This window comes from Callithrix jacchus, chromosome 1 (assembly GCF_049354715.1).
Source record: "Callithrix jacchus isolate 240 chromosome 1, calJac240_pri, whole genome shotgun sequence".
Lineage (NCBI taxonomy): Eukaryota > Metazoa > Chordata > Mammalia > Primates > Cebidae > Callithrix > Callithrix jacchus.
In genome coordinates this window covers 195,987,612-196,015,009 of record NC_133502.1, presented here as the reverse complement: position 1 = coordinate 196,015,009, position 27,398 = coordinate 195,987,612, and the positions used below count along the sequence as shown (strand labels likewise).

Below are 27,398 nucleotides of genomic sequence, written 5' to 3'. Positions count from 1 at the left end.
GATGGCCAGATACAGGGGCTTGAGGTCAGGCCTGGTGGCTCATCCCTGTAATCCCAGCATTTCGGGAGTCTAGGTGGGAGGATTTCTTGAGGCCAGAAGTTCAAGAGCATCTTGAGCAACATCACAAAACCCCATGTCTATAAAACGTAGAAAACTTGGCCTAGTGTGGTAGTGTGTGCCTGTAGTCTCAGCTACTTGGGAGGCTGAGGCAGGAGGACTGCTCAAGCCCAGGAGTTCGAGGCTGCAGTGAACTACGACTGTAGTACCACACTCCAGCCGGGATGACAGAGCCAGACCCTGTCTCTCAAAACAATCATAAAAATAAATTAAAAACAAAAAGCAAAGGGCTTGAGGGGGTGAGCTCTCCCCTTCCATCCCCTCCCTCACTTCCGCATGAGGAACCCTAGACACCACCATCTACAAGCAAGCAGGTGCCTGCCAGAAACCAAACCCGACCTCCCAGTCTCCAGAACTGTGAGACGCACGTTTCTGTTTTTATCGAGTATCCAGTCTCGGGTTATTTTGTTACAGCAGCTCAAACGGGCTAAGACACCCAGAAGGACCCTAAATCCAACGACAAGTGTCCTCCCGTGATTCAGAAGAGAACACAGAGAAGGCCACGTGAAGACAGAGGCAGAGACCGGAGCGACCTTCATTCCGGACTTCCGGCGTCCAGAACTGCGCGAGAATCGCTTTCCAGTGTTTTAAGCCACTGGGTGTGTGTTAGCTCACTATGGCGGCCCTTGGAGATGAATACACGCCCCTTCCTCTTCACCTGGGCAGCTCCTGTCCATGCTGGGGACTCCAGCTTAGGATCTGACCATCCTGGTCCCCAGCAGTCCCCAGCCCAGGCTCTGGGTGGGTCCAAGCCACAGGGACCCAGGGCTCCTCGGCTAGCCTAGCTCCTCATTCTGTTGCTCCTCCACCAGCCCCTCCTCACCGCTCAGCTCACTGAAGGCCCAAGCCTGGCTCCCCACCTTTGCCACCCCTGGCTACCCCTGGCTACCACTGGCTACCCCTGGCCCTTGGGCAGCTCTTTCTGATACTATTCATTCCTTCATTCTAAAGTAGATTTAATGTACAAAGAACCCTGTGAATTCACAGGGAAGGCTTCGCTTTTAGCAAAAAACTTCTCATCTTTTTTTTTTTTGAGAAAGAATCCTGCTCTGCTGCCCAGGCTGCAGTGCAGCGACACAGTCTCAACTCACTGCAACCTCTGCCTCTTGGGTTCAAGTGATTCTCATGCCTCAGCCTCCCAAGGAGCTGGGACTACAGGCATGTGCCACCACACCCAACTAATTTTTGTATTTTTAGGAGAGACAGGGTGTCACCATGTTGTCCACAGTATCTCAAACTCTTGGCCTCAAGTGATCTGCCCACCTTGGCCTCCCAAAGTGCTGGGATTATAGGTATGGGTCACCACACCCAGCACCACCTATTTTTTTTTTTTAAGATGAGAAGCTTGTTAAAATGAACATCAGCGTTCACAAGGAAAACAGAGGGCGAGGCGGGGCGCCGGCGACCCCAGCACTTTGGGAGGCTAAGGTGGGAGGATCACTTGAGCCCAAGAGTTCACGACCAGGCTGGGCAACATAGTGAGACGCCGTCTCTATGAAAAATAATAATTCTAAAAAAAAAAAAAGGTTGAAACTGGTACCCCCCTTAGGTATAATTTTGTTTGAGTGTTGTTGTTTTTTTTGGGGCAGGGGGAAGAGGAAGGCGGTGTGCTATTTTGTTTTATTTGAATTAGTTCCTAACCAACATTGAAGCGTCAGAAGACCCGCATGTAGCAACGCCATCTTCCGGCCTGCCGACCTGCATTCCTGTGTGGGGACGGGGGCAGGAATGGCATGTGCCACCTGGGGAATGGTTCAGTGACATTCCTTCCGCATCCCTCAGCCCGGACATCCGAAATACTACCCTCCAGGAGCCCAGGTGGCCATGCATTCCTCACGCTCTCTCTGTGGGCCTACTGTGTGCCAGGCCCTGCACTGGGAGCTGCCATCCTTTCATTTTCAGGTGCTCGGCCCCACCAGCGTGTCATCCATCATCGGAGCATCTGTGGCCAGCAGCCTCGATTCCTGCACCAGCCTTCGGTGCCCTTTGCCAGACAGCTGCCTCCTGCTGCCCTCACCAAACCAGTGCCCAGCCACACACAGATGCTCAGCCTCCCTGCCTTTGCCCAGGTGGGGCCCTTTGCCAGGAATGTGGAAGTTCAATTATCTTTTTTTTTTTTTTTTTTTGAGATGGAATCTCGCTCTGTCACCCAGGCTAGAGGGCAGTGGTGCAATCTCAACTCACTGCAACCTCCCCCTCCCAGATTCAAGCGATTCTCCTGCCTCAACCTCTGGAGCAGCGGGGACTACAGGTACCCACCACCACGCCCGGCCAATCTTTTAGTAGAGATGGGGTTTCACCGTGTTAGTCAGAACGGTCTCAATCTCCTGACTTTGTGATACGCCCGTCTTGGCCTCCCAAAGAGCTGGGATTACAGGTGTGAGCCACCAAGCCCGGCCAGTTCAACCATCTTTTAAGCTTAATGCAAATAGGAAAAAATGAGTCACTGCGCCCTCTCTTCAGGAACAGTAGGATGTGTTGGGTGAGCACAGCCTGTCTTCCTCACAGGGCTGGGAGCTCCCCACCGGCAAAGCTTGGGTCCCAGGTTATCTCTGTGGTCTCGGGGCCAGGCACTAGCCCAGGGCTTAGTAAGTGCTCTGTAACCATTCTCCAAAAAGGCACAAAACTCCCAGTTGTCCCAGCAACAGTCTTGCTCACAATGAAATCATCTTTAGATCTAGGCATGATCAGCCACCAAAGGGGACCCAGGGAAGCCAGACATGTGCCCAGCTTCACGCAGTTTATCATTCTTTGAAAGGTCAGGGCACAGACAGAACAGAACAGGTTCCCAAAGGGGGAAACCGAGGCCTAGGGAGAGAATGCGGTGTGTTACAGAGGCATCCCTGGGCCAGGGGAAAGGTGTGGATGGAGTTGGATTGCCTCGTTTCCACACTGGCTGGCTAGTTATTTAATCTCTCTGGGCCCCCACTCCTGGATGTAAAATGAGTATGGTGACGGTGTCTGCCCCGCAGGGTTGCTGGGAGGCATGAATGAGGTGGAAGGAACAAGGTGTTCAGAACCCAGGACACAGTAAGGGCTGGACACATCTTACGCCAGGCGCAGCGACTCGCGCCTGTAAGCTCAGCACTTGGGAGGCCAAGGTGGTCTTGAGGTCAGAAGTTTGAGACCAGCCTGGCCATCATTGAGAAATTCCATCTCTACTCTAATAAAAATACAAAAATTAGCCTGGTGTGGTGGCATGTGCCTATAATCCCAGTTACTCGGGAGGCTGAGGCTGGAGAATCGCTTGAACTCAGGAGGTGGAGGGTGCAGTGAGCTGAGACTGCACCACTGCACTCCAGTCTGGGCAACAGGGCAAGACTCTGTCTCAAAAAAAAAAAAAAAAAAAAAAAAATCTTAGCTTCGAGTGCCTGGGGGTGTTAGGGAAACGGGAGCCACAGTAATGCTATATTTAGTTCAACTGCATCTTAAGACTAAAAACCCAGGCTGGGCACAGTGGCTCACGCCTATAATCCCAGCACTTTGGGAGGGCAGATCACCTGAGGTCAGGAGTTCGAGACCAACCTGACCAAAATGGAGAAACCCCATCTCTACTAAAAATACAAAATCAGCCGAGCGTGGTGGCACATGCCTGTAATCCCAGCCACTCGGGAGGCTGACGCAGGAGAATCGCTTGTACCTAGGAGACAGGTTGTGGTGAGATGAGATCACACCATCGAAAAGCAGCCTGGGCAACAAGAGCGAAACTCCATCTCAAAAAAAAAAAAAAAACTAAAACTAAAAAGCCACATTTCTTGCTGGTCACAAGATAATCATGGGATGTTTATAGTTGAGGAAAACCCCCACAAGGACACACTCCCACATCGGCACAGAGTCCACACGTCCCAATACCCGTAACAGTCCATGCTTTCAAGATAATTATAGTTAGGCTTTGGAATACTCTCGTGCTAAAACTGTCAAGGATGGTTTTGTTTTGCTTTTCAAGACGGTTTTTTATTTCAACAGTTTTTGGGAGGATAGGTAGTTTTTGGTTACATGGGTGAATTCTACAGTGATGATTTCTGAGATTTTAGGGCACCCAGGCAGTGTGCACTGTACCCAATGTGTAGTCTTTTATCCCTCCCCCCTCCCAACCTTCCCCCCAATCCCTAACTTCCACTATATCATTCTTATGCCTTTTCATGCTCATAGTTTAGCTCCCACTTATAAGTGAGAACATGTAATATTTGGTTTTCCACTCCTGAGTTACTTTGCTTAGAATAATGGTCTCCAGCTCCGTCTAAGTTGCCTCAAAAGACATTAAGACATTATTTCCTTCCTTTTCTTGTGGCTGAAGTAGGACTCCATGGCGTATATATGCCACGATTTCTTTAAATCAATAAAGTAATACATTTTGTCATGCCGTGTGCTCACCTGCACGCAGACACAGCTTAGCTTAGCTTTTACACAGACAACACCCCCTATAAGAAAAACTTAAAAATGGCCCAGCACGGTGACTCACACCTGTAATCCCAGCACTTTGGGAGGCCGAGGCAGGCAGATCACAAGGTCAGGACATAGAGACCATCCTGGCCAACATGATGAAACCCCCGTCTCTACTAAAATACAAAATATTAGCCAGGTGTGGTGGCGCGTGCCTGTGGTCCCAGCTACTCGGGAGGCTGAGGCAGGAGAATCGCTTGCACCTAGGAGGCGGAGGTTGCAGTGAGCCGAGATCATGTCACTGCACTCCAGCCTGGCAACAGAGCAAGATTCCATCTCAAAACAATAAAAGAAAAACTTAAAAAACAAACCCGGGGTGGGGGGGGGGAATCTTGCTTTCATTTTCTGAGGATGCTCTAACTTTCAATAAACTATCCCTTTTCACTGCACTCCAGAACTCACTCTGAATTCCTTCCTGTATGAAATCCAAGAATCCTCTCTTGGGGTCCGTTTCAAGACCCTCTTTTCTGGTAACAATGGCATATCCAGTTCAGCCACCCTGGCTAGCAGAGCAGTTAAGAGGGAGCCCAAACTGGGGCGAGCCCATCAGAACGGGGGGTTATCTGCCCCAAACAAGGCAGCTCTGAGCCGATCCCAGGACAGAGCCCTGAAGAATGTTATCAGCTACAGCACGTTTGAAATCACTTAAAACACATAACTGGGGAGCGAGGAAAAACAGCAAGCACATTTTTCATCCTCTCAATTCCCAGCCTGACCCAACAGCTGCCCTTCTGGTCCCAGTAGGATCTCTCCACCATGCGGAGGGGCAGTGGGGGGTGGGTGAGGCCAGGGAAGACAGGACTCAGCAGGAAGGAGCCAGCCCAGTCCAAAACCTTAAGTCCTGATGCCACCGACTCGGATGCATAAAGAACCACCAGACACAACAAAACCATGCAGCAGGAGCGCACTGACAGGAAATGTGCAAAACAGGAGAGACTGCCGGGGCAGACCGCAGACGACGTTAACCACGGAGCCGGGTGGGGTGGTCGGGGGGAGTGCCTGCTAATCGGTACAGCGCTTCCTTCTGGGGTGAGGGCAGTGTTCCGGGCAGGAGAGTGATCGCTGGACGACTTTGTTCATTTAGTAAAGATTATGGAACTGAACACTTCAAATGAGTGAATTTTTTATCGTCTGTAAATTATATCTCAATAAGCTATTGAAGGAGAAGGAGGAAGAAGAAAACAAGAAATAAGAGGAGGAGGAGAAAAGAGAGGAACGGGAAAGGTGGAAGAGGAAGAGGAAGAGAGGGGCCCGGTGCAGTGGCTCAGGCCTGTAATCCCAGCACTTCGGGAGGCCGAGGGTGGAGGATCACTTGAGCCCAAGAGTTCAAGACCAGCCTGGGCAACATGGCCAGACCCTGTCTTAATTTTAGAAAAAAATTTTTTTAAGTGCAGGAGGAGGAAAAAAGGGAAGAAAACATAAAAATGGAAGAAAAAGGAAGAAGAGGAAAAGGAGGAGAAAAAAGTACAGGAGGAAGAGAAGGGGGAGGAAGAGGAAAGAGAGGAGGAAAACGAGGAGGAGGAGCCAACCGTGCCAGGGGAGGGAAAAAGAGGAAGAAACAGGACAGAAGGTCTCGCCTGGACATGGGCACAGCCAGCAGCACCTAGACCCCAGCTGGAGTGCTCCCTCCCCAGTCAGTCAGGAGCTGGGAGCTGGGAGCGAAGCTGCCGGGAGCAGGGATCTGCACTCAGGAAGGCTTGGGGTTCAAATCCCAACTCCCGCCCTGCCAAACAGGGTCATCCAGGACAACCTGCTTCTCTTCTCTGTGCCTCGGTTTCTTCAGAAGTAAAGTAAGGCTGACAATAACAACAACAACAGTCATGATAATTTCATCCCTCACAGGGCGGCAGTGAGGGAGAGGTCAGATGATGTCAGAAAAGCACCCAGCAGGCTGACTGCAAGTGCTCAATCAACAAAGGCCTCGAGGCTTAAGTGTGGAGCATTAGGGACATGAGTGAGGCAGGATTCTTGCCCTCAGCAGGGCTCACAGTCTGTAAAAGAAGCATTTGGAAATAAATTACAGCACTAGAAGCTAGAGGGCCTGGAATGGTACAGTTCACAGGATAGGGTACAACCCAGGAGGGCTTCTTGGAGGAGGTGGCACGGAGCCCAGGCTTGAAATACGACAAATTGTCCCTATTTTCAAGAGACCCCTATTCTCAAGAGACTTCCAGCTCAACTGGAAAATTCAGCATCTCTGGAAATACATCTGCTTAAGGCAGAAATGCTGTTTCTGTATCCATGGGTTAGGCTATCCATACCCCACACTCTTTTTAAAAATAAAACAAAAACTAAATATTTTTTCCAAAAAAGACTTTCTCCAGAAGAGAAAACATCATCCAGGAAAATAAATGGGGCAGCCAGGGCTGTGAAAGTTGCAGAGAAACATCCTAAGCTCAGCTGGGCAGCTCTGACGTCAGGTTCACAAAATAGAAACTGACACGGGGGCCCGATGAGGGACACAACAGAGTGACACATCTACCGAAATTAGTGGGCTGCATAAAAGATGAAAATCTAGGTGGTTATGGAAAACTTGGATGTTTCACGTATGGAATGGAGGCCCCAGTGTAAAACAGTTTAAAAGCAAATTAAAAACAAAATGTTGAAAACAGACCACCTCCATCCTGCCCTCTTGTGGTCATTTCTGAACACTGCACAAGGAAACGGGTGGGTAAAATAGAAAGCCTGTGCCACCTGCCCAGTGTCGGAGCCAGGGCCGAGTCAGTTCGCTTCGCCAAGCCTCAGTTTTCCGTGGGTCTCCCAGAGTTATGGCAAGGATCCCATGAGATAAAGAGTGTGAATAGTAAGACCTCCAGGGACCAGGCGCCGTGGCTCATGCCTGTAATCCCAGCACTTCAGGAGGCCGAGGCGGGCAGATCATAAGGTCAGGAGATCGAGACATTCCTGGCGCTAACACAGTGAAACCCCATCTCTACTAAAGATACAAAAAATGAATCAGGCGTGGTGGCACGCAGCACCTGTTGTCTCAGGAGGCGGAGGCAGGAGAATCGCTTGAACCTGGGAGGCAGAGGTTGCAGTGAGCCGAGATCATGCCATGCCACTCCACTCCAGCCTGGGCGACAGAGCGACACTCCATCTCAAAGACAAAACAAAACAGGAAACCCTCTGATACTCAGAGTGTGGACTGAAGGCAGCTGGAAGTGGCCTGAGCACGTGGTGAGATGTCACATTAAAATCAGCATCAGGCCAGGCCCAGTGGCTCACACCTGTAATCCCAGCACTTTGGGAGGCCAAGGTGGATGGATCACCAGAGGTCAGGAGTTTGAGACCAGCCTGGCCAACATGGCAAAACCCCGTTTCTACTAAAAATACAAAAACTAGCCAGGGGTGGCGGTGCATGCCTGTAATCCCAGCTACTCAGGAGGCGGAGGCAGGAGGATCACTTCAACCCGGGAGGCAGAGGTTGCAGTGAGCCAAGATCGCAACACTCCACTCCAGCCTGGAGACAGAGCAAGATTCTGTGTCAAAAATAAACAAATAAATAAAATAAAACAAAATCAGTATCATCCAATTTGCCTGAAGAACTGGATGATCCAACCAACCATTCTGGGCAAAGAAGGGCTGGGATGCAGGGGCAATTCCTCCTCCCCACCATTTGCCACGAAATCCCCATCCCTGCCTGGCCTGGCTTCTGGGCACAGCTCACCGTGCAGAATCCCCAGGGAAAGGGCCTGCAAATCCAGATTCAGAAACCCCGCGGTGCCCCGGTGCCTTGCCGGAGGCCTGGCATTTAGGAATCCCCAGATCCAGGGATTTCTGAGGCAGTACGAGGGGACTTTGCCCTCAGAACTCTGCCCCCCAACCAAATTCTCCATTTTCCCTCTGAACCCTCCTCTCTTCTCAGTGAGGAGTGGATGAGTGGGCACCATGAGTGCATGGGGGTCCCCTCCCAGGAACTACGTGCCAGGGGCAGCAAGTCACTGTTGCCACACAAGCTGTCGAGCCTCCGGGCCTTGCTCACGCTGCTTCCTGGGTCACCCTTCCTGTCCCCGACTCCAGTTGGTCAAGCTTCTCCTCGGTCAGGACCCAGGGCAAGATGAGTCTTTCTAGTCCCCCCACCACCAGGTGGGGGAAGAGCCAATCACTCCCTCCTCCGTCAGGTTAGTTAGTTATGTGTGTGTCTGTCTCCCTTCCTCAACTGCACACTCATTCACCCAACTTTTTTTTTTTTTTTTTTTTTGAGATAGAGTCTCACTCTGTAGCCCAGGCTGGAGTGCAGTGGCATGATTTTGGCTCACTGCAACCTCTGCCTCCTGGGTTCAAGTGATTCTCCTGCCTCAGCCTCCCAAGTAGCTGGGATTACAGGCGCCCATCACCACACCCAGCTAATTTTTGTATTTTTAGTAGACGGGTTTCACCATGTTGGCCAGGCTAGTCTTGAACTCCTGACCTCAAGCGATCCTTTCAAAATGCTGGAATTACTGGCGTGAACCACCGCGCCCGGCCCCTCATTCAACAAATATTTACCTAGCTTCAACTCTGTGCTGAAAACACAGAAGTGAACAAGAGCATCAAGAGCCCTACAGTCCTGCCATTCCCATTTGGCTGGGGAGAGATAAGAGGTCAGCAAGCAGCCTCCACCCTGATGAGGAGGCAGATATGGGGAAGACGCTGCACGTGATAATGGGGGTGCTATGAGGGAATAATGGGGCCGGGCCCTTCTGCAGATGTGGTGTCAGGGCAGGCCCCGCCCAGGGGTGACATGAGTTTAGAGAGGTCCTGAGAAGAGGCCTCAGTCAGGTGCTCTGGTCAGCAGTCCCAGGAGCCCAGCCTTCGAGTCATCCCAGCCCCGGCACCAGACATACGTGATGAGGCCTCCAGATGATTCCTGCCCAGCTGTTCAGGGCTCCCAGCAGAGAAGAGCTGTACCCAGGAAGCCCTGCTTGGCTTCTTGACCTATGGAATCCACGGCTGTGTTACACCATTATGTTCTGGGTGGTTCATCATAGCAGCAGATCACTGCGCCACGGAAATCACTTCTCTTCTACTCTTCAGGGTGCTAACTCATTTTTATATAAACAACCCCTCCCCACTCAGACACACACACGTAACTCAAGGCCCTAGAGCGCACCGGGGTCTCTCCCAGGAACTACGTGCCAAGGCAGCAAGTCACTGTTGCTACACAGGCCGTCCAGCCTCCTGGCCTTGCTCGGGCCGCTCCCTGGGTTACCCTTCCTGTCCCTCCCAATACTGATACATTCCTATTCAATAAAGTTCATAGTTTATTCCGATTTTCTCAGTTTTAGCGTTAGGTCCCATCCAGGATGTAGTCTCAGACTTTTCTTTGTTGTTGTTTTTTTTGAGACGCAGTTTTGTTCTTGTTACCCAGGCTGGAGTGCAATAGCGCGATCTCGGCTCACCGCAACCTCTGCCTCCGGGGTTCAGGCAATTCTCCTGCCTCAGCCTCCCGAGTAGCTGGGATTACAGGCACGTGCCACCATGCCCAGCTAATTTTTTGTATTTTTAGTAGAGACGGGGTTTCACCATGTTGACCAGGATGGTTTCGATCTCTTGACCTCGTGATCCACCCGCCTCGGCCTCCCAAAGTGCTGGGATTACAGGCGTTTGAGCCACCGCGCCCGGCCTTTTCTTTGTTTTTGATGAGCTCGACCATCTTGAATGGTCTTGGTCAGGTATTTATTTTTAGGATGCTCCCCTATTGTCTGGGTGTGAGTATTTTCAGAGATCCCCAGGGGATACAGCACGGTTTGGGAACTACTCATCTTGCCCTGGGTCCTGACCACAGAGTAGTTTGACTAGGGTTTTCAAACCACTATCCAGCTGATGGATAACAGCCAAGGGGTGCAGTGTGTTGAAAAGGACTCTGAGACCATATCCAGGCCCAGAGGGAGATGGTGCTATAATTGATTAGTGATGTCTGCCAACAGTACGGGTCAGGGAAGGGGGAGACAGGAGTCCACATCGGCTCACTGATGTTCAGGAACACACTATGCTAAAGCAAGATGGCGCTGACAGCTGGAAACCGGCTGTGGGTGTATGGGAACTCTGCACATCGTTCCAATTTTCTTCTAAATCTAAAACTGTTCTACAAAGTCAAGTCTGTTGAAAAAATACTGATGCCCAGGCCCTGCCCCCATGCATTTAGATTTAATTTCTGGGATGTGACCTGGACATCCGGGTTTTGAAAAGCTCTCTCAGTGATCCGAATGTGCAACAAAGATTGGAAACCACAAGCCTGGAAGAAAAACCTGGCCTCACGAAGCTAGGAAGGCTAGTTATAAATAGCCACGAAGAGATTTAGAAACAGAGGAAAAGCGTTTTGTTGGTTGAACCATATATGTAATAAATTCTGGGGCTCTTGGGATATTTCTGAGATTCGGAGAGTCGTAAGTAAAGGCTTCCAAAGCATCTTCTGGTGTGTGGGTGTGTGTTTGGCAGTACAGCCACTAAGCCAGGGTTAGCAAATACCTGTACCGTTGGCAGACATCACTAATCAATTACAGCACCATCTCCCTCTGGGCCTGGAATGTGGTCTCAGAGTCCTTTTCAACACACTGCACCACTTGGGCGTTATCCATCAGCTGGAGTTGGCACCTGATATAAAGCCTATTTCCCACTCTTGCTAAGCAGGTAGGAGGCAGAGCCAATGGCAGTACAGCTGCTGGATTCCTGCACATGGAGGGGCCCAGCCACAGAAACTAAGCCCTGTCACCTCTTGACTATTCCCCACAGCTTCCTAGCTAGCTAGCTAACTATTCATGTATTTATTTGAGACAGTATCTTGCCCTTCGTCCAGGCTAGAGTGCCGTGGCACAATCATAGCTTACTGCAGCCTCAAATTCCTGGGCTAAAGCAATCCTCCTGCCTCAGCCTCCTGAGTGCTGAGACCACAGGTGCATACTACCACACCTGGTTAATTTTTTTAAACTTTTTTTTTTTTTTGAGACAGAGTCTCATACTGTCTCCCAGGCTGGAGTGCAGTGGCCTGATTTTAGCTCACTGCAACCTCTGCCTCCCAGGTTCCAGCTATTCTTCTGCCTCAGCCTCTAGAGTAGCTGGGACTACAGGCACATGCCACCACACCTGGCTAATTTTTGTATCTTTTAGTAGAGATGGGGTTTCACCATATTGGCCAGGCTGGTCTCGAACTCCTGACCTCATCATCTGCCTGCCTCGGCCTCCCAAAGTGCTGGAATTATAGGTGTGAGCCACTGTGCCTGGCCTGAAAACTTCTTTTAGAGATGAGGTTTCACTATATTGCCTGGGCTGATCTCAAACTCCAGGTTCAAGCATTCTTCCCGCCTCCACCTCTGCCTCTGAGCAGCTGGGAGTACAGGCGAAAGGCAACACCCAGCAAAGCTTCCTTTCTTTATGCCTGCAGCAATCCATCCCTCAAAATCCACCTCCACCTGTGGGCCCAGCTCCTCACAATCTCCTCCTCCTCTGGCCTGCAACATGCTGACCCCCTCCATGCTCACCCAACAAAGACTTGTCACCCCACGGTATCACCGTACACCAATTCCACATCTCTCTCTGCCCCTTCATCAGAACGCTCACCCAGACAGATCTTCAGAACTGACCAAGTGTCTTCCCTCCAATTACAGCACCCCCGCTTCTGGCCGTGCCTGGGGCACATGCCTGTGGTCCTAAGTTCTTGGGAGGCTGAGGAAGGAGATCACTTAAGCTCAGGTAGAGACTGCTATGAGCCGTGATCGTGCCACCCGCTGCACTTCTGCATGTGTGACAGCCCACACGGGCTAGCCTCAGTCACACAGACATGAAGGTTCTTTCCATTTCCAGAAGAAATCTAAGCTCCAACTGGTGGGCTAGATCTGGAATCTGGTTCCTTCACCACACCCTGAAGTCTTAAACTTGCTTTCTCCATAACTCATGTCTGCCACAGGGTGCTAGGATGGATTCCATTCAAAAGAGGGACAAAGCTGGACACAGTGGCTCATGCCTGTAATACCATCACTTTGGGAGACCCAGGCAGGCAGAGCGCTCAAGCCCAGAAATTCAAACCAGCCTGGGCAACATGGCAAAGCCCTGTCTCTACAAAAAATACAAAAATTGGCCTGCGTGCTGGTGTATGCCTGTGGTCCCAGGTAGTTGAGAGGCCGAAGCAGGAGATCGCTTGAGCCCAGGTCGAGGCTGCTGTGAGCCCTGATTATGCCACTGCCCTTCTTCTGCCTAAGCGAACAAATGAGACCCTGTATCAAAAAAAAAAAAAAAAGAAAAACGCCCGGTAACGCACACTGGACATATGACGTTACCTTCCTGGGCCTTGACTTTCCTATCTGTGAGATGGCGGCAGTGCATTTGGGATAATGGGTTAGTTAACAGGTGGAAAAGGTTGACGCTCTCCTGCGTCTCCTTCCAACAGTGAGGGGGAGCCTCTAGCGCCCGCAATCCCGCGCTGTTCCACCGGGGGGCGTGCGCGCGCGCCAAGATGCTGGCCCAGCGCCACCAGGTTTTGCAACCACAGGTGTCCCTGTCATCTCTTCAGTAGGCGTGTCGGCATCCAGCTGGGGGCCCTCAGTGGCCTTGGTCCCGGGAACCCAAAGAGCCCAGAGCTCCAGGTGGCACTGCTGAAACTGAAGCCAGGTGTCCTCCTTCCACCTCGGGATCCTGCCCTGCTAGAGACAGCCGTTCTCCTCCCAAACTGCAAGGGACGAGTCCTCAGGTTGGATTCAATCCAGCCATCACTGTTTCTTCACTGTGTGTCCTTGGGCCAGTCAGCTGCCCTCTCTGAGCCTCAGGTTCAGAATCTCTAAAATGGGCATCTTCTTGGCACTTCACGATATCGTGAAGTTACTCAGGGGGAAGTGCCAGGAAATGGAACTTCATGTAGAACCCGGGACCATGAGGAGGGATAATGGGATAGTATGTGTGCAGTGCTCAGCACAGCATCGCCATAGAAACTCAGCATCTAACACAGTCACAGCAACAACAGCCAAACCCACAAAGCACCTACTAGGTGTCAGGTGCTGTTCATTATGCCTTGTTCACAGGAACTCATCTCATTTCACTGCTTTTCTAACAAGTAGGCTCTGTTATTATCCCAGGCTCAGAGATGGGGAAGCTGAGGCACAGAAGTGTCAATCCACTCAAAGTCACACAACCACAACCTCCGCCTCCCGGGTTCAAGTGATTCTCCTGCCTCAGCCTCCCGAGTAGCTGAGGTTACAGGCATGCACCACCACACCCAGCTAATTTTGTATTTTAGTAGAGACAGGGTTTCTCCATGTTGGCCAGGCTGGTCTTGAATTCCTGACCTCAGATGATCCACCCGCCTCGGCCTCCCAAAGTGCTGGGATTATAGGCGTGAGCCACAACGCCCAGCTGGCTAATTTTTAAATTTTTATTTATTTATTGTTTTAAAGACAGGGGTCTCACTATGTCGCCAAGGCTGGTCTGGAACTCCTGGCCTCAAGCAATCCTGTCTTGGCCTCCTGAGTCACTGCATGACAGACATGAGCCAGCGCGCCCGGCCACAGCTTGTTCTTCTAGTCACAACCTTTAATGAGTTACTTTCAGCAGTCCTGGTGTGGTCTTTCACTTTGATTGTTTCCTTCTCATTTGGACTCCCTGTCAACTAACTAAAATCCAGAGGGACTCTCTAACCAGCATCCAGGATATGTTCTTGAGGGGGCCACATGACAAGTTCCTGCTCATTTCAAGTTGGTTACACTCACAAGGATTACCACTGCTGTTAGCACAATCCAAGTATTCCTCCTTTTTCCAGTAAAATAACAGAGTCATCGGGTCCAAATGCTCTCAGACCTCCCAACCATTGCCCTGGCAGACCCTGCCTACAAAGATGCTGGCGTGATGATGACACAGCACCAGCCTCAGAAGTGAAGGGCCACGGTCTCACCAGTGAGAGATGTGGGAAAGTCTGAGCTCAGCATCAAACCAAACACTGCGGGTGTCCAGGAAGGTCATGTGGAAGTAAGGCTGAAAGGACCCCAGCCGACATCCGCTGTATGCAGCACAAGTCCACGCTTCGAAACCTTTGCCCATGCTGTTCCCTCGATCAGGGGCAAACCACTCTTCCCTAGATCACAGTTAGCTGGCAAATACCTGCCCGACCTTCAATAATTAGAACTCAAACTCCTTGGTCTCGGACTCCTGCTTCTCTGCTAGCCCTCCCCAAGTGGAGACACCCTCTTCTTCCTCTAGGGAGACTTCTAACAAATTTAAATTCAATTACAGCACAGGACATAATTCCTGGCATACAGTAAATGTTCAATAAACAGTGGCCATTGGGGAGCTTCCAGATCCCTGAACAGGGGAGGTTCCTGGAGGGTGGCGCACCCAGGGAGCGCATGGAAGCTCTGCGTTCCCTCCTGCATACCTCGCCCTGTGCATCTCTGCTTCTACATCTTATCTTTTAGAATAAACTGGCAAATGAAGAGGAAGAGAGAGCAGAGATATCTACCTACCCGCCACCTCCCACCCTGCACACACAGCAGAGGCCATGCGAAGACAAAGGAAGGACCAAGCTGTAAGCCACGGAGAGGAGCCTCATCAGAAGCCAACCTGACAGCACCTTCATCTTGGAATTCTAGCCTCTGTAACTGTGAGAAAGTAAACTTCTGGTGTTGAAGCGGGGGAAAGGTAGCTATTGGAACCCACTGCAATTATTTACCTACTTTCCTTTTTTTTGAGATGGAGTCTCACTCTGTTACCCAGGCTGGAGTGCAATGGCACGATCTCAGCTCACTGCAACCTCCGCCTCCTGGGTTCAAGCGATTCTCCTGCCTCAGCCTCCTGAGTAGCTGGGATTACAGCTGCGCACCACCACTCCCATCTAATTTTTTTTTTGGCATTTTAGTAGAGACAGGGTTTCACCATGTTGCCCAGGCTGGTCTCGAACTCCTGAGCTCAGGCAGTCTGCCCGCCTTGGCCTCATGAGTTACCGCGCCCGGCCTATCTACCTACCTTCTCGATTGTCTGTGCCTTAGTCATAACTGTAACCCACTGGCCAGCCTAGCACTTAGCACATGCAGACAAATATTTGTCAAAAAAAGGACCCAAATCCCTAAACACTCCACCTCAGCCCACCTGGTCTCTTCAATGTCCCCGAAGCACCCCCCTTTGCCTGTGTGAGCTCTCGGTCCTGAATGCCTCCCTTCCTACTTCCTGCACCTAACTGGACCCTCCCAGATCATCTTCAAACTCCCAGGCTGTGAATTCCAGGAGGCTAATGGGGAAAATCTCCAGGTCCCTTCATGCAGGACCTAGCGCATAGTAGGGCCAAAAAGAAATAAACTCAACACTAAGTGAGCCAGCACATGCTAACCAATAGGTTTCGGGGGTTGGGAGAAGATTCTACAGACTACCAGAGGCCCTGCCCGCCACCCACTGCAGGGAGACCTCACAGCTGGTCAATCTATGCCTTCATTACCACAAGACAGGCCTCCAGAGCAAACTGTGACTCAAGGTCGCGGTCCACAACCGAGTCACTGGGTGTTATGGTCCCTGCAAGAATGCAGACCAAAGCTCTCTTCCTGGGGAAAAGAGGGGAGGGAGGAGGCCTGACGTGGGACTTGGATTCGCCATGTGAACTTGGGGTCCCCAGGGGAACCCTGAGAGGAACAAGGGTGACAGGGAAAAACAGTGAGCGCTGGCCAAGGAGTCACAAAGACTGAACTCCAGCCCCAGCTCTGCCTCTGGAGGCCACAGGACCACAGACAAGACACTTCCCTGCACCAGGCCTATTTCCTCAACTGCAGAAAAACTTCTGGGATGCTTGGTTTCCCCATCAGCTCTTCGGGAGAGCATAAAAAAAAAAAAACCTGGCAGTAAATAGTAATAAAATTATAGGACAAGGCGCAGTGGCTTGCGCCTGTAATCTCAGCATTTTTGGAGGCCAAGGCTGGTGGATCACTTGAGGTCAGGTGTTTGAGACCAGCTTGGCCAACATGGCAAAACCCTATCTCTACTAAAAATACAAAAATTAGCCTGGTGTGGTGGTGCATGCCTGTAGTCCCAGCTACTCAGGAGGCTAAGGCAGGAGAATCGCCTGAACCCAGGAAGCGGAGGCTCCAGTGAATCGAGATCATGCCACTGCACTCCAGCTTGGGTGGCACAGCGACACCCCATCTCCAATAATAATAAGAGCTGCTATGATTTATTAAGCCAGTTCTTAGTGTCAGGCACTGTGCTAAGTGTTTCGTAAGCATCATCTCGTTTGGGCTCTGTCCTCAAAATAATAGTAACAATTGAAAAACCTGCAACGATTTATTAAGCTGTTTCTTGGTGTCAGGCACTGTGCTAAGAGCTTTGTCAGCATCATCCCGTTTGGGCTACCCCAGAAGAGGAGTGGAAAGTTCGGCAGATACTTCAAAGCATGGACTGCAGACCCAGAGCGTGGGAAAGATACTTAAGGGCTCTGAACCTCAGTTTGCCCATCCGTGAAGTGGGAATAATAATAGTATCTATACTACATGTAAGCATGTAAGCATGAGACCTAATTATCGCTATCATTATTCTCTTTATAGAATTTATGACTTTACTGAGTGATAAACTCACTTGACTCAAGGCGTCTAGCAAGTGGCAGGGTCTGTCCTTGAGCAACTGTGGTAGGGCTATGCACATCAGGAGGGCATTGGCCTGGCAGGTCCCAGGCACCCTCTGGAAGACAGCAGCAACAGAGCAGCTGGTGGCCAACTCCGGGCTGAGCAAATATCACATTCTCAGCCCCAGGAGGAGTCCCATGGCTCAGGGTGTCTCGTTTCCTCATGCAGCTAATGCAGAGAGTGCTGCAGGCCCAGGGGAGAGACGGGCTGGCAGGGGCTGGCCATACGCCAAAAGCGGAGGTCCACGGTGGGAAGGGCCCAGGGCCAAGGCTGAAGCGAGATACGCCCGGTTTCCATTCCAGCTCCCCCAGCTGCTAACTGTGTGGCCTTGGGCAAGGGGCTGAATCCCTCTGAGCCTCACTTTCCTCCTCTGCAAAATAGTATTCATGGTCTCTAATATGAGGCTTTGTAGGAACTGACAAAGCCTGAGAGACTCCAAACGTGAAGATGAACGTGAACTTAAACTGGAAAGTAACAGCACAAAGTCATGCACCAAAGCAGTGATGAGAATCAGAGCATCCCTTTCAAACTGATCAGGGCATCCCTTTCAAACACCCCCTGAGACACAAAAGGAATGTATGACCAATTTCCAGAGGAACAGGGGCAGCCGGCAGGGGCTCAGGACCCCAGCCCTCCTCTATGGGTCACCCTGGCGAAGTAAGGTCCTCTATCCAGGCCTCACTTTCCCCTTTTATAAAGAGAGAACTGGACAGGTCAGAAAAAAGGGACAGGAGAGGAAGGGAAGGAGGAGGAAGAGAAAGGGAGGGGGAAGTAGAAGAAAGGAAAGCATCAGGAGAAGAGGAAGGGAAGAGGGAGAAAGAAGGAAAAGCTACCCCTGTAGCTGAGACATTGAGAATTTACTATGTTCTGGGTTATCTCATTCACTGCTCACAAAAATACTCTTGAGGTCACACTCTTATCTTACAGAAGAAAAAACTGATATTCAGTGACGTCCATGAAGTCACTTGTCCAAGGTCACACAGGGGCAGAGTTAGAACTTAAAGCCCCTTCTTTCAGCCTCCAGAGCCCAATATTAAAAGGTCCCTCTGGGCTTGGCTGTTGAAGCCACTAGGATAGGTGCTGAACACCACCTCCTCCTTGTGGCCGCTCCCCAGAATTGCAGGCATGAGTCCCAAAAGCAGGAAATGAGGTCTGGTCCCCCCACCCACCTACCTCCCGAGGTGAGAAAATCAAGCAGGCAGGAGTGGGGCAGGGGCCTCAGAGGCCAGAAGCAAAGAGCCAAGGCAAGCTACCCAAGGACTCCAAGGACAAAAGCTCTTCAATGACAGAGAGTGACAGAGGAGGAGCTGGGCAACCAAGGAGGAGGCCAGCAAGCAGAGACTCTAAAAGACAGGTTTTAAATGCTTCTCTCCCCATCACTTTTGTCTGCTTCACACACACACAGGAAAGTTCAAGTACAATCAGATAAGCTGAGTCAGAGCTATCTGAGAGGAACTAGAGAAATGGCTGAGAAAGAAGCTAGTGGAAGCGAACGTTTATCAAAAATCCAGGTAGGTTTCAAATGTGTGTGAATCTGTGGCTGGGATCTGGATCCTCAAGGAAACTTCCCCAGCCGCTCAGTGAACACCTCGCTGGGAGCTGAGTTCCTGCCCAGCCTGTCACCCCCAGCCCCATGGTCAGGCTCACGCTGTGGCTGTTCTGCTTCATCCCTAGCACAAACCTCACCAGGGTATCTTCTTTACCTCCGTTTTACAGAGACAGAAACTGAGGTTCAGGGAAGCAAAGTTTCTTGTCCATGGCCATAAAACTGGAAGGGATGGATGGACTCTCAATGGAGCTTCAATGCAGAATCACATGTCTCCAACACATGAGACCAGGCCCAGGTCTCCCTGAAACTCACGGAGCTGAGCAACCAAAGAGGCTCTTGTGAGCAGAAGTGTCACTTCTCAGGAGCCACCTTCTTAGGAGCCAAGTCCCCTTGTATGGAACGTGGGCCGGGAAGGGGCTTCATGGTCAAGTACAGAACTTCAAACAGCATGGAATTAAAGTCCGAAAAGAAACTCATTGGAAGTGGCAAGGCCCTGGAACCCACGTGGACACACTGAGGCTCTGGAGGGGCAGCTGCCCCTGGGGACTGCTCAGTCAGTACTCACCTCCTTTCGCAAGTAAGGAAACAGGATGGGAAAGAGGAAGGCACGAAGACACAGAGGTAAGTAAGAGCCAGAGGGAGACTTGGAAATAAGGACAGTCGTGCCAGTAACAGCAACAGTAATAATCAGGATAATTCATGCGTTCTCTCAACCGCATCAGCCCTGGAAAGTAGATACGACCAATATCCCCATTCTACAGATGAAGAAACTGAAGCCAGAGGCCAGCCAGAGGCCACACATGAAATGTATGTAGATCCAGGACTTGAACCCAGGCACTTTCGCTCTGGAACCAGCTTTCTGCTGCCTCCTGTTATTCCCATGACTGTCAGTTCCTGAGTGTGTTATGACGTGTTGGGCCCCACACACACTTTATTCTATCCTCGCCACAGAGCTAGAGAAACAGGAATCAAGATCCTGGTTTCCAGGTAAAGAAATTGAAGTGCAACAAAATGGAATAAACTGCCCAAAATCTCAAAGAGGTTGAAGGGAGACAGTGCTGGGATTCGAACCCGAGACTTTCCAACACAGCGTATGTTCCCTTAACCATTCCATGCAAGGCAGTGGGGTTACTATTCCACACTGGACTGGAAACCCAAGACAAAGGAGGATTTCCCCAGCAGAGCCACCAAACATCCTCCACATCAAGAACCACGACACAGCTAGTCAGGTGACACTAAATTCCTGGACAGCTGCCTGCCACTCTCGACCCCCTCAGGGCCCTGGGCCATCCAGATGCTCCACCAGCCACATTCACAGCAGTGTCCAGCGACCAGCACCCCCTGGGCGTTCCTCTCCAGCCATGCAGTATCACTCACCACAAAGGGTCCGCTCCTCCTGTCCTTGGAGAAGCTGTGGCTTCTCCGGGGCACTAAGGCCACAGGGGACATCTGCTGGAGCAGCCGCTCCTTCTCCTGGGGAGCATCCCCCTTCTCCAGGTCCCGTGGCAGCACCTGAGGCACAGAGCACAAGAAAAGGACGTTACTGGGAGCCTTCTCATGTACAGGAAAAAACATATGATACCAAGAGTCCATTCTGGAACAGAAAGGGCAAAAAAAGAAAAAAAACCCAGAAATCCCCCTACCTTCATGATCAGAGGTAACATGTAGGGCGGTAGCTCTGGGTTCAAGTGACCCAGCTTCAGCCATTTAATAACTGTGTGACCGCCGGGCGCGGTGGCTCACGCCTATAATCCCAGCACTTTGGGAGGCCAAGGCGGGTGGATCACTAGGCCAAGAGATAGAGACCATCCTGGTCAACATGATGAAACTCTGTCTCTACTAAAAATACAAAAAAATTAGCTGGGCATGGTGGTGCGCGCCTGTAGTCCCAGTTGTTTGGGAGGCTGAGGTAGGAGAATTGCTTGAACCCAGGACGCGGAGGTTGCTGCGAGCCGAGATTGTGCCATTGCACTCCAGCCTGGGTAATAAGAGCGAAACTCCGTCTCAAAAAAATAATAATAATAATAACTGTGTGACCTCCGGTGAGTGCCTTAACCTCTCTGAGTCTCAATTATCCCGGAAAGGAACTATGGTACCAGCGCCCAGCTTCTAGGGGTTAAGGAACAGCACACAGAAAGTACATGAAGCAGTATCGCCACCAGGGGGCAGACGTGCACAAATCCTGGACACCAGGCTTGGCTCACCGTAGCCTCCTCCATCCCTGGCACCTGGGGACCCCTCCATAAATGTTGGCCGGCCTCATTACTGCCAGTGGTCATTCTTGGTGACCTTATTTAATCATCTCTTCATGCACCCAAACACACATGCACACAGAGAAATGGTGCACGAACAGCACAGCACCTTCAGTACATCGAAATCCTGCTGTTTTTTTCCATTTAGTTATATATAGGGGAAACATTCAAGGCCAGGACTCCAAGATGCATATTTTATGTGCTTCACACTCTCCCTGCGTGAACAAGGAAAGGAAGGCCCAGAGCGGGGAGGGACCTGCTTAAGCACACAGCACCAGGAAGAGCAAGGATGGATTTCTGGTCCCTTCCCTCACGGCCTCTTTTCTGGATGCCTTCAAAGACCCTCTGGTTCTCCTCCTACCTCCCCACCAGCTGTTCTGGATCAGCGTCCCTGCATGTCCCAGGCCAGCTGCATCATTTTGCCACATCATTCCCTTCACGCCCCCCATGGCTTTAAATAAATCCCATCTACACCCAGATGCCTGCCAATTCTGCTTCTCAGTGTTGGAGCTCCGGACACGGAGATCCCACTGCTCACTCAACATCTTGGAAGCTCACACTCGTCTCAGATCCACGTGTTCAAAACATGCCTCTCAATTCCATTATCTCCACAGTTGCTCCTCCCACCTTGCCCATCCATCCCTCAGATGGGGAGGCCAGACCTTCCGGTTGCCCTCCATTCTTCCCCGCTTCTCTCCACCCCATCAGCAAAGCTGAGACTCTACCTACAAAACATGCTGCAAATCTGACATCCTATACAAGAATCAACTTGAAATAGATCAAAGACCTAAATGTAAGAGCTAAAGCTAGAAAACTCTTAGAAGAAAATGTAGGTGTAAGTCTTTAAGACCTGGAATTAGGCAGTGGTTTCGTAAACATGATACCAAAGGCATCAACAACAAAAGAACAATAGATAAAATTAGACTTCTTCAAAATTAAAAGTGTTTGTGCTTTAAAGGGAACCATTAAGAAAGGAAAAAGAGGCTGGGCACGGTGGCACACGCCTGTAATCTCACCACTTTGGGAGGCCAAGGAGGGTGGATCACTTTGACGTCAGGAGTTCAAGACCAGACTGGGCAATATGGTGAAACCCTCTCTCTACTAAAAATACAAAAATCAGCTGGGCAAGGTGGCATATGCCTGTATTCCCAGCATCTTGGAGGCCAAGGCAAGAGAATCGTTTGAACCCAGGAGATGGAGGTTGTAGTGAGCCAAGATCACGCCACTGCACACCAGCCCAGGCGACAGAATGACACTCTGTCTCAAAAAAAAACAAAGAAATAAAAGAGAAAGGGAAAAGAAAACCCACAAAATGGGAGAAAACTTCTGCAAATCATATGTCCAATAAAGCACTCACATCCAGAATATATAAAGAGCAATAACAACTCAATAATAAAGACAACCCAATTAAAAATGGACAAAGAATCTGAATAGGTCCCATTCCAAAGAAGGTATTCAGATGGCCAACAAGCACATGAAAAGATGCTCAACATCCTTCACCACCAGGGAAATGGAAATCAAAACCACAATGAGGTACGGCTTCAGGTCCAACCTACTAAGACGGCTATAATAAAATACACAGACAGTAACAACTGCTGGTAAGGATCCAGAGAAACTGGAACTCTCGTGCACTGCTGGCGGGAATGCTAAATGGTGCAGCTGCTCTGGAACACAGTCTAGCAGTTTCTCAAAAGCGAAAACTAAAGTTATCATATGACCTAGTAATTCCAATCCTCAGTCTGTATTCAAAGAAATGAAAACATATGTTTGCACAAAAACTTGTACGTGAATGTTCACAGCCGCATTATTCTTCAGATTCAAAAGCAGAAGCAACTCAAATGCCCATCAACATACGAACGGAGAGAGAAACTGTGGTCTGTCCAAACAATGGAATATTATTCAGGCATCAAAAAGGAATAAAGTCCTGATCCGTGTTATGATATGGTTGATTCTTGAAAGCATCGTGCTAAATGAAATAAGACAGTCACAAGACAACATACCATCTGTTTCCACTGATATGAAATGTCCAGAAGAGGCAAATCTCTAGAGTCAGAGAGGGGATTAGTGATTGCCCAGGACTGAAAGGTAAGGTGGGGAATGTGGAGTGACTGCTTACAGGGTACCGGGTTTTATGGAGGGAAGTGATAAAGACATTCTAAAATTGCACTTTGGGAGGCCAAGGCAGGTAGATCACTGGAGGTCAGGAGTTCAAGACCAGCCTGGTCAACATGGTGAAACCCTGTCTTTACCAAAAATATGAAAAAAATTAGCCAGGAGTGGTGGTATGCACCTGTAATACCAGCTACTTGGGAGGCTGAGGCAGGAGAATTGCTTGAGCCCAGGGACGGAGGTTGCAGTGAGCCAAGATTGCGTCACCGCACTCCAGTCTGAGCGACGGAACAAGACTCCATCTCAACAACAACAAAACACATATTCTAAAATTGAGAGTTGTATCACGCCACTGCACTCCAGCCTGGGTGACAGAGCAAGACCCTGTCTCAAAACTCAAAAAAATAAAATGAAATTAAGAGTGATGATGGTTGCACTACTCTGTGAATATACTAAAAACCACTGAATTGTACATTTTAAATGGGTGAATTGTATGGGCCATAAATTATATCTCAATAAAGCTGTTGCCAAAAAAAAAAAAAAATGCCACTAACCTCTCTACTTCTCTCTACCTCCACAGTCACCACCCTGGTGCAAGCCCTGTTAAGCCTTTAGGACTGCAGCAGCCTCCTCACTGGACTCCCCGCCTCCACCCTAGGTCTCCACACAAAGCAGCTGATGGAGTGATGGGTCCTCTAAGACACAAGCAGGACAGCACTGCTCAGAACCCTCTGTGGCTCCCGTGCCCTTGGCCACCCACCTCTCACCCTCAGCTGGGACCCACACCCCATGCCCCTGGAATCCCTCAAGCATCCCAGGACAAGCTCATCCCCACGTTGGGGCATCTTCACTTGAGCTCCCAGATGTCTTCCTTCCATCACTCAGATAGCGTCTCTCAGGTCCTTGCCCACAGAGCCCCTCCCTGACCTCCCTTCACCCGTTTCTCTCACCTCCAGGGCTTAACACAGTCTCCATGAATAACCCCACTCACTCACCGGCTGGAGGCCTACCTGCCTGCCTCTCTAGACATGCTGAGCACCAGAATGTTCTACACTAAATGGAGACGTCCTGCAAGTCCTATGCATTGGCCATGACCCATGTGTGGCTTTGGAACCTCTAAATGGGGACACAGTGACTAAGGAACTGAATTTTTAGCTGCATTTAATTTAAACTAATTTAAATTTAAATCACCGCCAGGGGCAAGTAGCTGTCCCACAGCCTGAGATGGTGGGCTTCGCCACACCTAGGTCCTGCCCAGAGGCCCTGAGACCCCAGAACAGGGCATGGCATGGGCTGAACAGAGGGCTGGGGTTCCCTCTGATTTCGTCAAGCTCTTCACCCCAGCTCCTGGGTAAAGGGTTGACCACATGTTACCTCATGATAAATCTCTGACAAGTCCACGAAGCAGGCAGGAGCCCCATCCTACAGATGACAGAGTCACTCAAGGCAGGGTGTAATCCTAGGACTGACCAGTATGCAGTCTGGGGCTGTTTCCAGAAAGAAATCAAATGATACCAGTACAAAGGTTCATCTCCTAACAAAGAGCTCTAAGAAATCAATGAGAAAAGAACCAACATCCTCAAAGAAAAGCAGGTGATGCATACGTATGTGGGTTACAGAAAGAAAATAGAAATGGCCTTAAAAGGGCAGTCGCCACTCTGAGCCCATGGATACACCTACAGGTGTGCACAATGATATGTATACATGGTTTGTGATACAAAGGACTGGAAATACCATCCACTGGAAAGGGTTAAAGACACTTTCCTATATCCACAAGCAACCAAAAAAATAAGGATGTTCTCTGTGAGCTGAATCCAAAAACCCTCCCAGACCGGGCGCAGTGCCTCCCACCTGTAGTCTCAGCACTTTGGGAGGCCAAGGCGGGAGGATCACTTGAGCCCAGGAGTTTGATAGCAGCCTGGGCAACATAGGGAGACTTCTGTCTCTACAAAAAAGAAAAAAAATCAGCCAGGCATGGTGGCATGTGCTTATAGTCCCAGCTTCTTGGGAGGCTGAGGTGAGAGGATTGCTCAAGCCCAGGAGGTTGAGGCTGCAGTGAGCCGTGACCTCGCTGCTATACTCCAGCCTGGGTGACAGAGCAAGACCCCGTCTCAAAAAAAAAAAAAACCTCTCAAGACACATTATATGAAAAACAGAAAGGTAGAAAATCTGTTGGTTCAGCAGAGATCCCCAACCCAAGATGCCCCTTGGGAGCTTTCCTAACTAACAAAGGCAGGTCCTAGCCCAGAGATTCTGACCTAACTGGCCTGGAATGAGGCCCACGCATTGCTGTCTTTTAGGATTCTTGGTGTTACTCCTATTAAGCAGCCCAAGTTTCAACCACTTAGAGAAAATGCTCTCTATTATGGAAAACTGAAGCAAAAATGAAAATACGTGTTTGGGGCCGGGCGCAGTGGCTCACGCCTGTAATCCCAGCACTTTGGGAGGCCGAGGCGGGTGGATCACGAGGTCAAGAGATCAAGACCATCCTGGTCAACATGGTGAAACCCCGTCTCTACTAAAAATACAAAAATTAGCTGGGCATGGTGGTGCGTGCCTGTAGTCCCAGCTACTCAGGAGGCTGAGGCAGGAGAATTGCCTGAACCCTGGAGGTGGAGGTTGCGGTGAGCCGAGATCGCGCCGTTGCATTCCAGCCTGGGTAACAAGAGCAAAACATTGTCTCAAAAAAGAAAGAAAGAAAGAAAGAAAATACGTGTTTGTATCTGCTTATATTTTCACAAAGAAGCCCCAAAAGAATATGGACCCAAAAAAGGAGTAAAAGTGATTACCAGGGGGAAGAAATGTGAGCATGGCAGGTATTCAGGAAATTTTTATTTTATGTTTTTAAGTATTTTTGGAGTGGAGCCGTGTGAAATCTCTCTTAAAACTGAAATAAATAATTTAAATAAATGAAATACTACAATTGGGTCTGGGAAACAGTTTCTACAAATGTTTAAGTGAAGAGCAGAGAGAGGATTGAGAAAGGAAGGGGTCCTTTTAATTACAGTCACACTCTTTTTGGCTATAAATCAAGAAACCCTCGCCCAAGGAAGCAACCCTGTTTATTTTTTCTTTTTTTTCTTTTTTTTGAGACTGAGTCTTGCTCTGTCGCGCAAGCTAGAGTGCCATGGCCTGATCTTGGCTCACTACAATCTCTGCTTCCCAGGTTGAAGTGATTCTCCTGCCTCAGCCTCCTGAGTAACTGGGACTATAGGTGCGTGCCACCATGCCCAGCTAATTTTTGTATTTTTAGTAGAGACGGGGTTTCACCACGTTGGCCAGGCTGGTCTCCAACTCCTGACCTCAAGTGATGCACCCACCTTGGCCTCCCAAAGTGCTGGGATTACAAGGCGTGAGCCACCATGCCCAGTACAACCTCTGATTCTCACACACACAAAAATTCAAATCCACCCAAATACCCATCAATGAGGGTCTAGGTGAAAACAGGTTGGGCTCAGTCACATAATACAGTATTTTGCAACCATTAAAAAGAGGAAGGGGAGGCTGTGCACGGTGGCTCATGCCTATAATCCTAGCACTATGAGAGGCCAAGAAGGGTGGATTGCTTGAGGCAAGGAGTTCAAAACCAGCCTGGTCAACATGGGGAAACACCGTCTCTACTAAAAATACAAAAAATTAGGCAGGCGTGGTAGCGCACGCCTATAATCCCAGCTACTCAAGAGGCTGAGGCAGGTGAATCACTTGAACCTGGGAGGTGGGGGTTACAGTAAGCGGAGACCGTGCCACTGCACTCCAGCCTGGGCAACAAGAGCGAAACTCCATCTCAAAAAAAAAAACAAAAACAAGAAGGGGATTATTTATGCACAATAACTATCAAGGAAAATCAGTAAGCTGCAAGATTGTCTGTAGATTGTTGTGTTTCTATAGAAAGCTTATGTATTTCCCTATATCTGTGTCTGTGTCTAGACCAGGGCCCCTCAACCTACAAACTGCAAACACTTGGGGCTGGATCGGTCTTTGCAGTGGGGGCTGTCCTGTGCCTTGTAGGAAGTTGGGCAGCACGTGTGGCTTCTGCCCACAGATGCTAACAGCAACCTCTTCCCAGGCTGTGGCAACAACAAGGAAAAAACAAACGTCTCCGGACACTGCCAAATATGCCCCAGGGGCGAAACCGCCCATGGTTAAAAACCACTAATGGGCCTGGAGGGGTGTTCCCTGGTTTGCGCACCACGCCCAGTATTTAAAGATCTCTCTATAGTATTTCACATTTTATGCAAGCATCGAGTTGAAAAGCATGCCAATTATGCACATGTATGTGATTGCGTGGCTGTCCACGGAGCGAAGTCCAGAAGGACATGAACAAGGGGAATGGTGGCTGTCTACCGGGAGCACTCACCTTTT

At 50.0% G+C, this 27,398-nt stretch overlaps 1 protein-coding gene across 5 annotated transcripts in view; it reads right to left on the bottom strand.

Moving 5' to 3' along the window:
• Positions 1-27,398, bottom strand: part of KIAA1671 (KIAA1671 ortholog) — a 248,528-nt gene that overhangs the window by 128,537 nt on the left and 92,593 nt on the right. For all 5 annotated transcript variants that reach the window (XM_054239674.2, XM_078336626.1, XM_054239684.2 and 2 more), the window contains one exon: positions 20,053-20,187. In XM_054239674.2, coding sequence (XP_054095649.2) covers positions 20,053-20,187 — 135 coding nt within the window. The remainder of the gene's footprint in view (positions 1-20,052; positions 20,188-27,398) is intronic.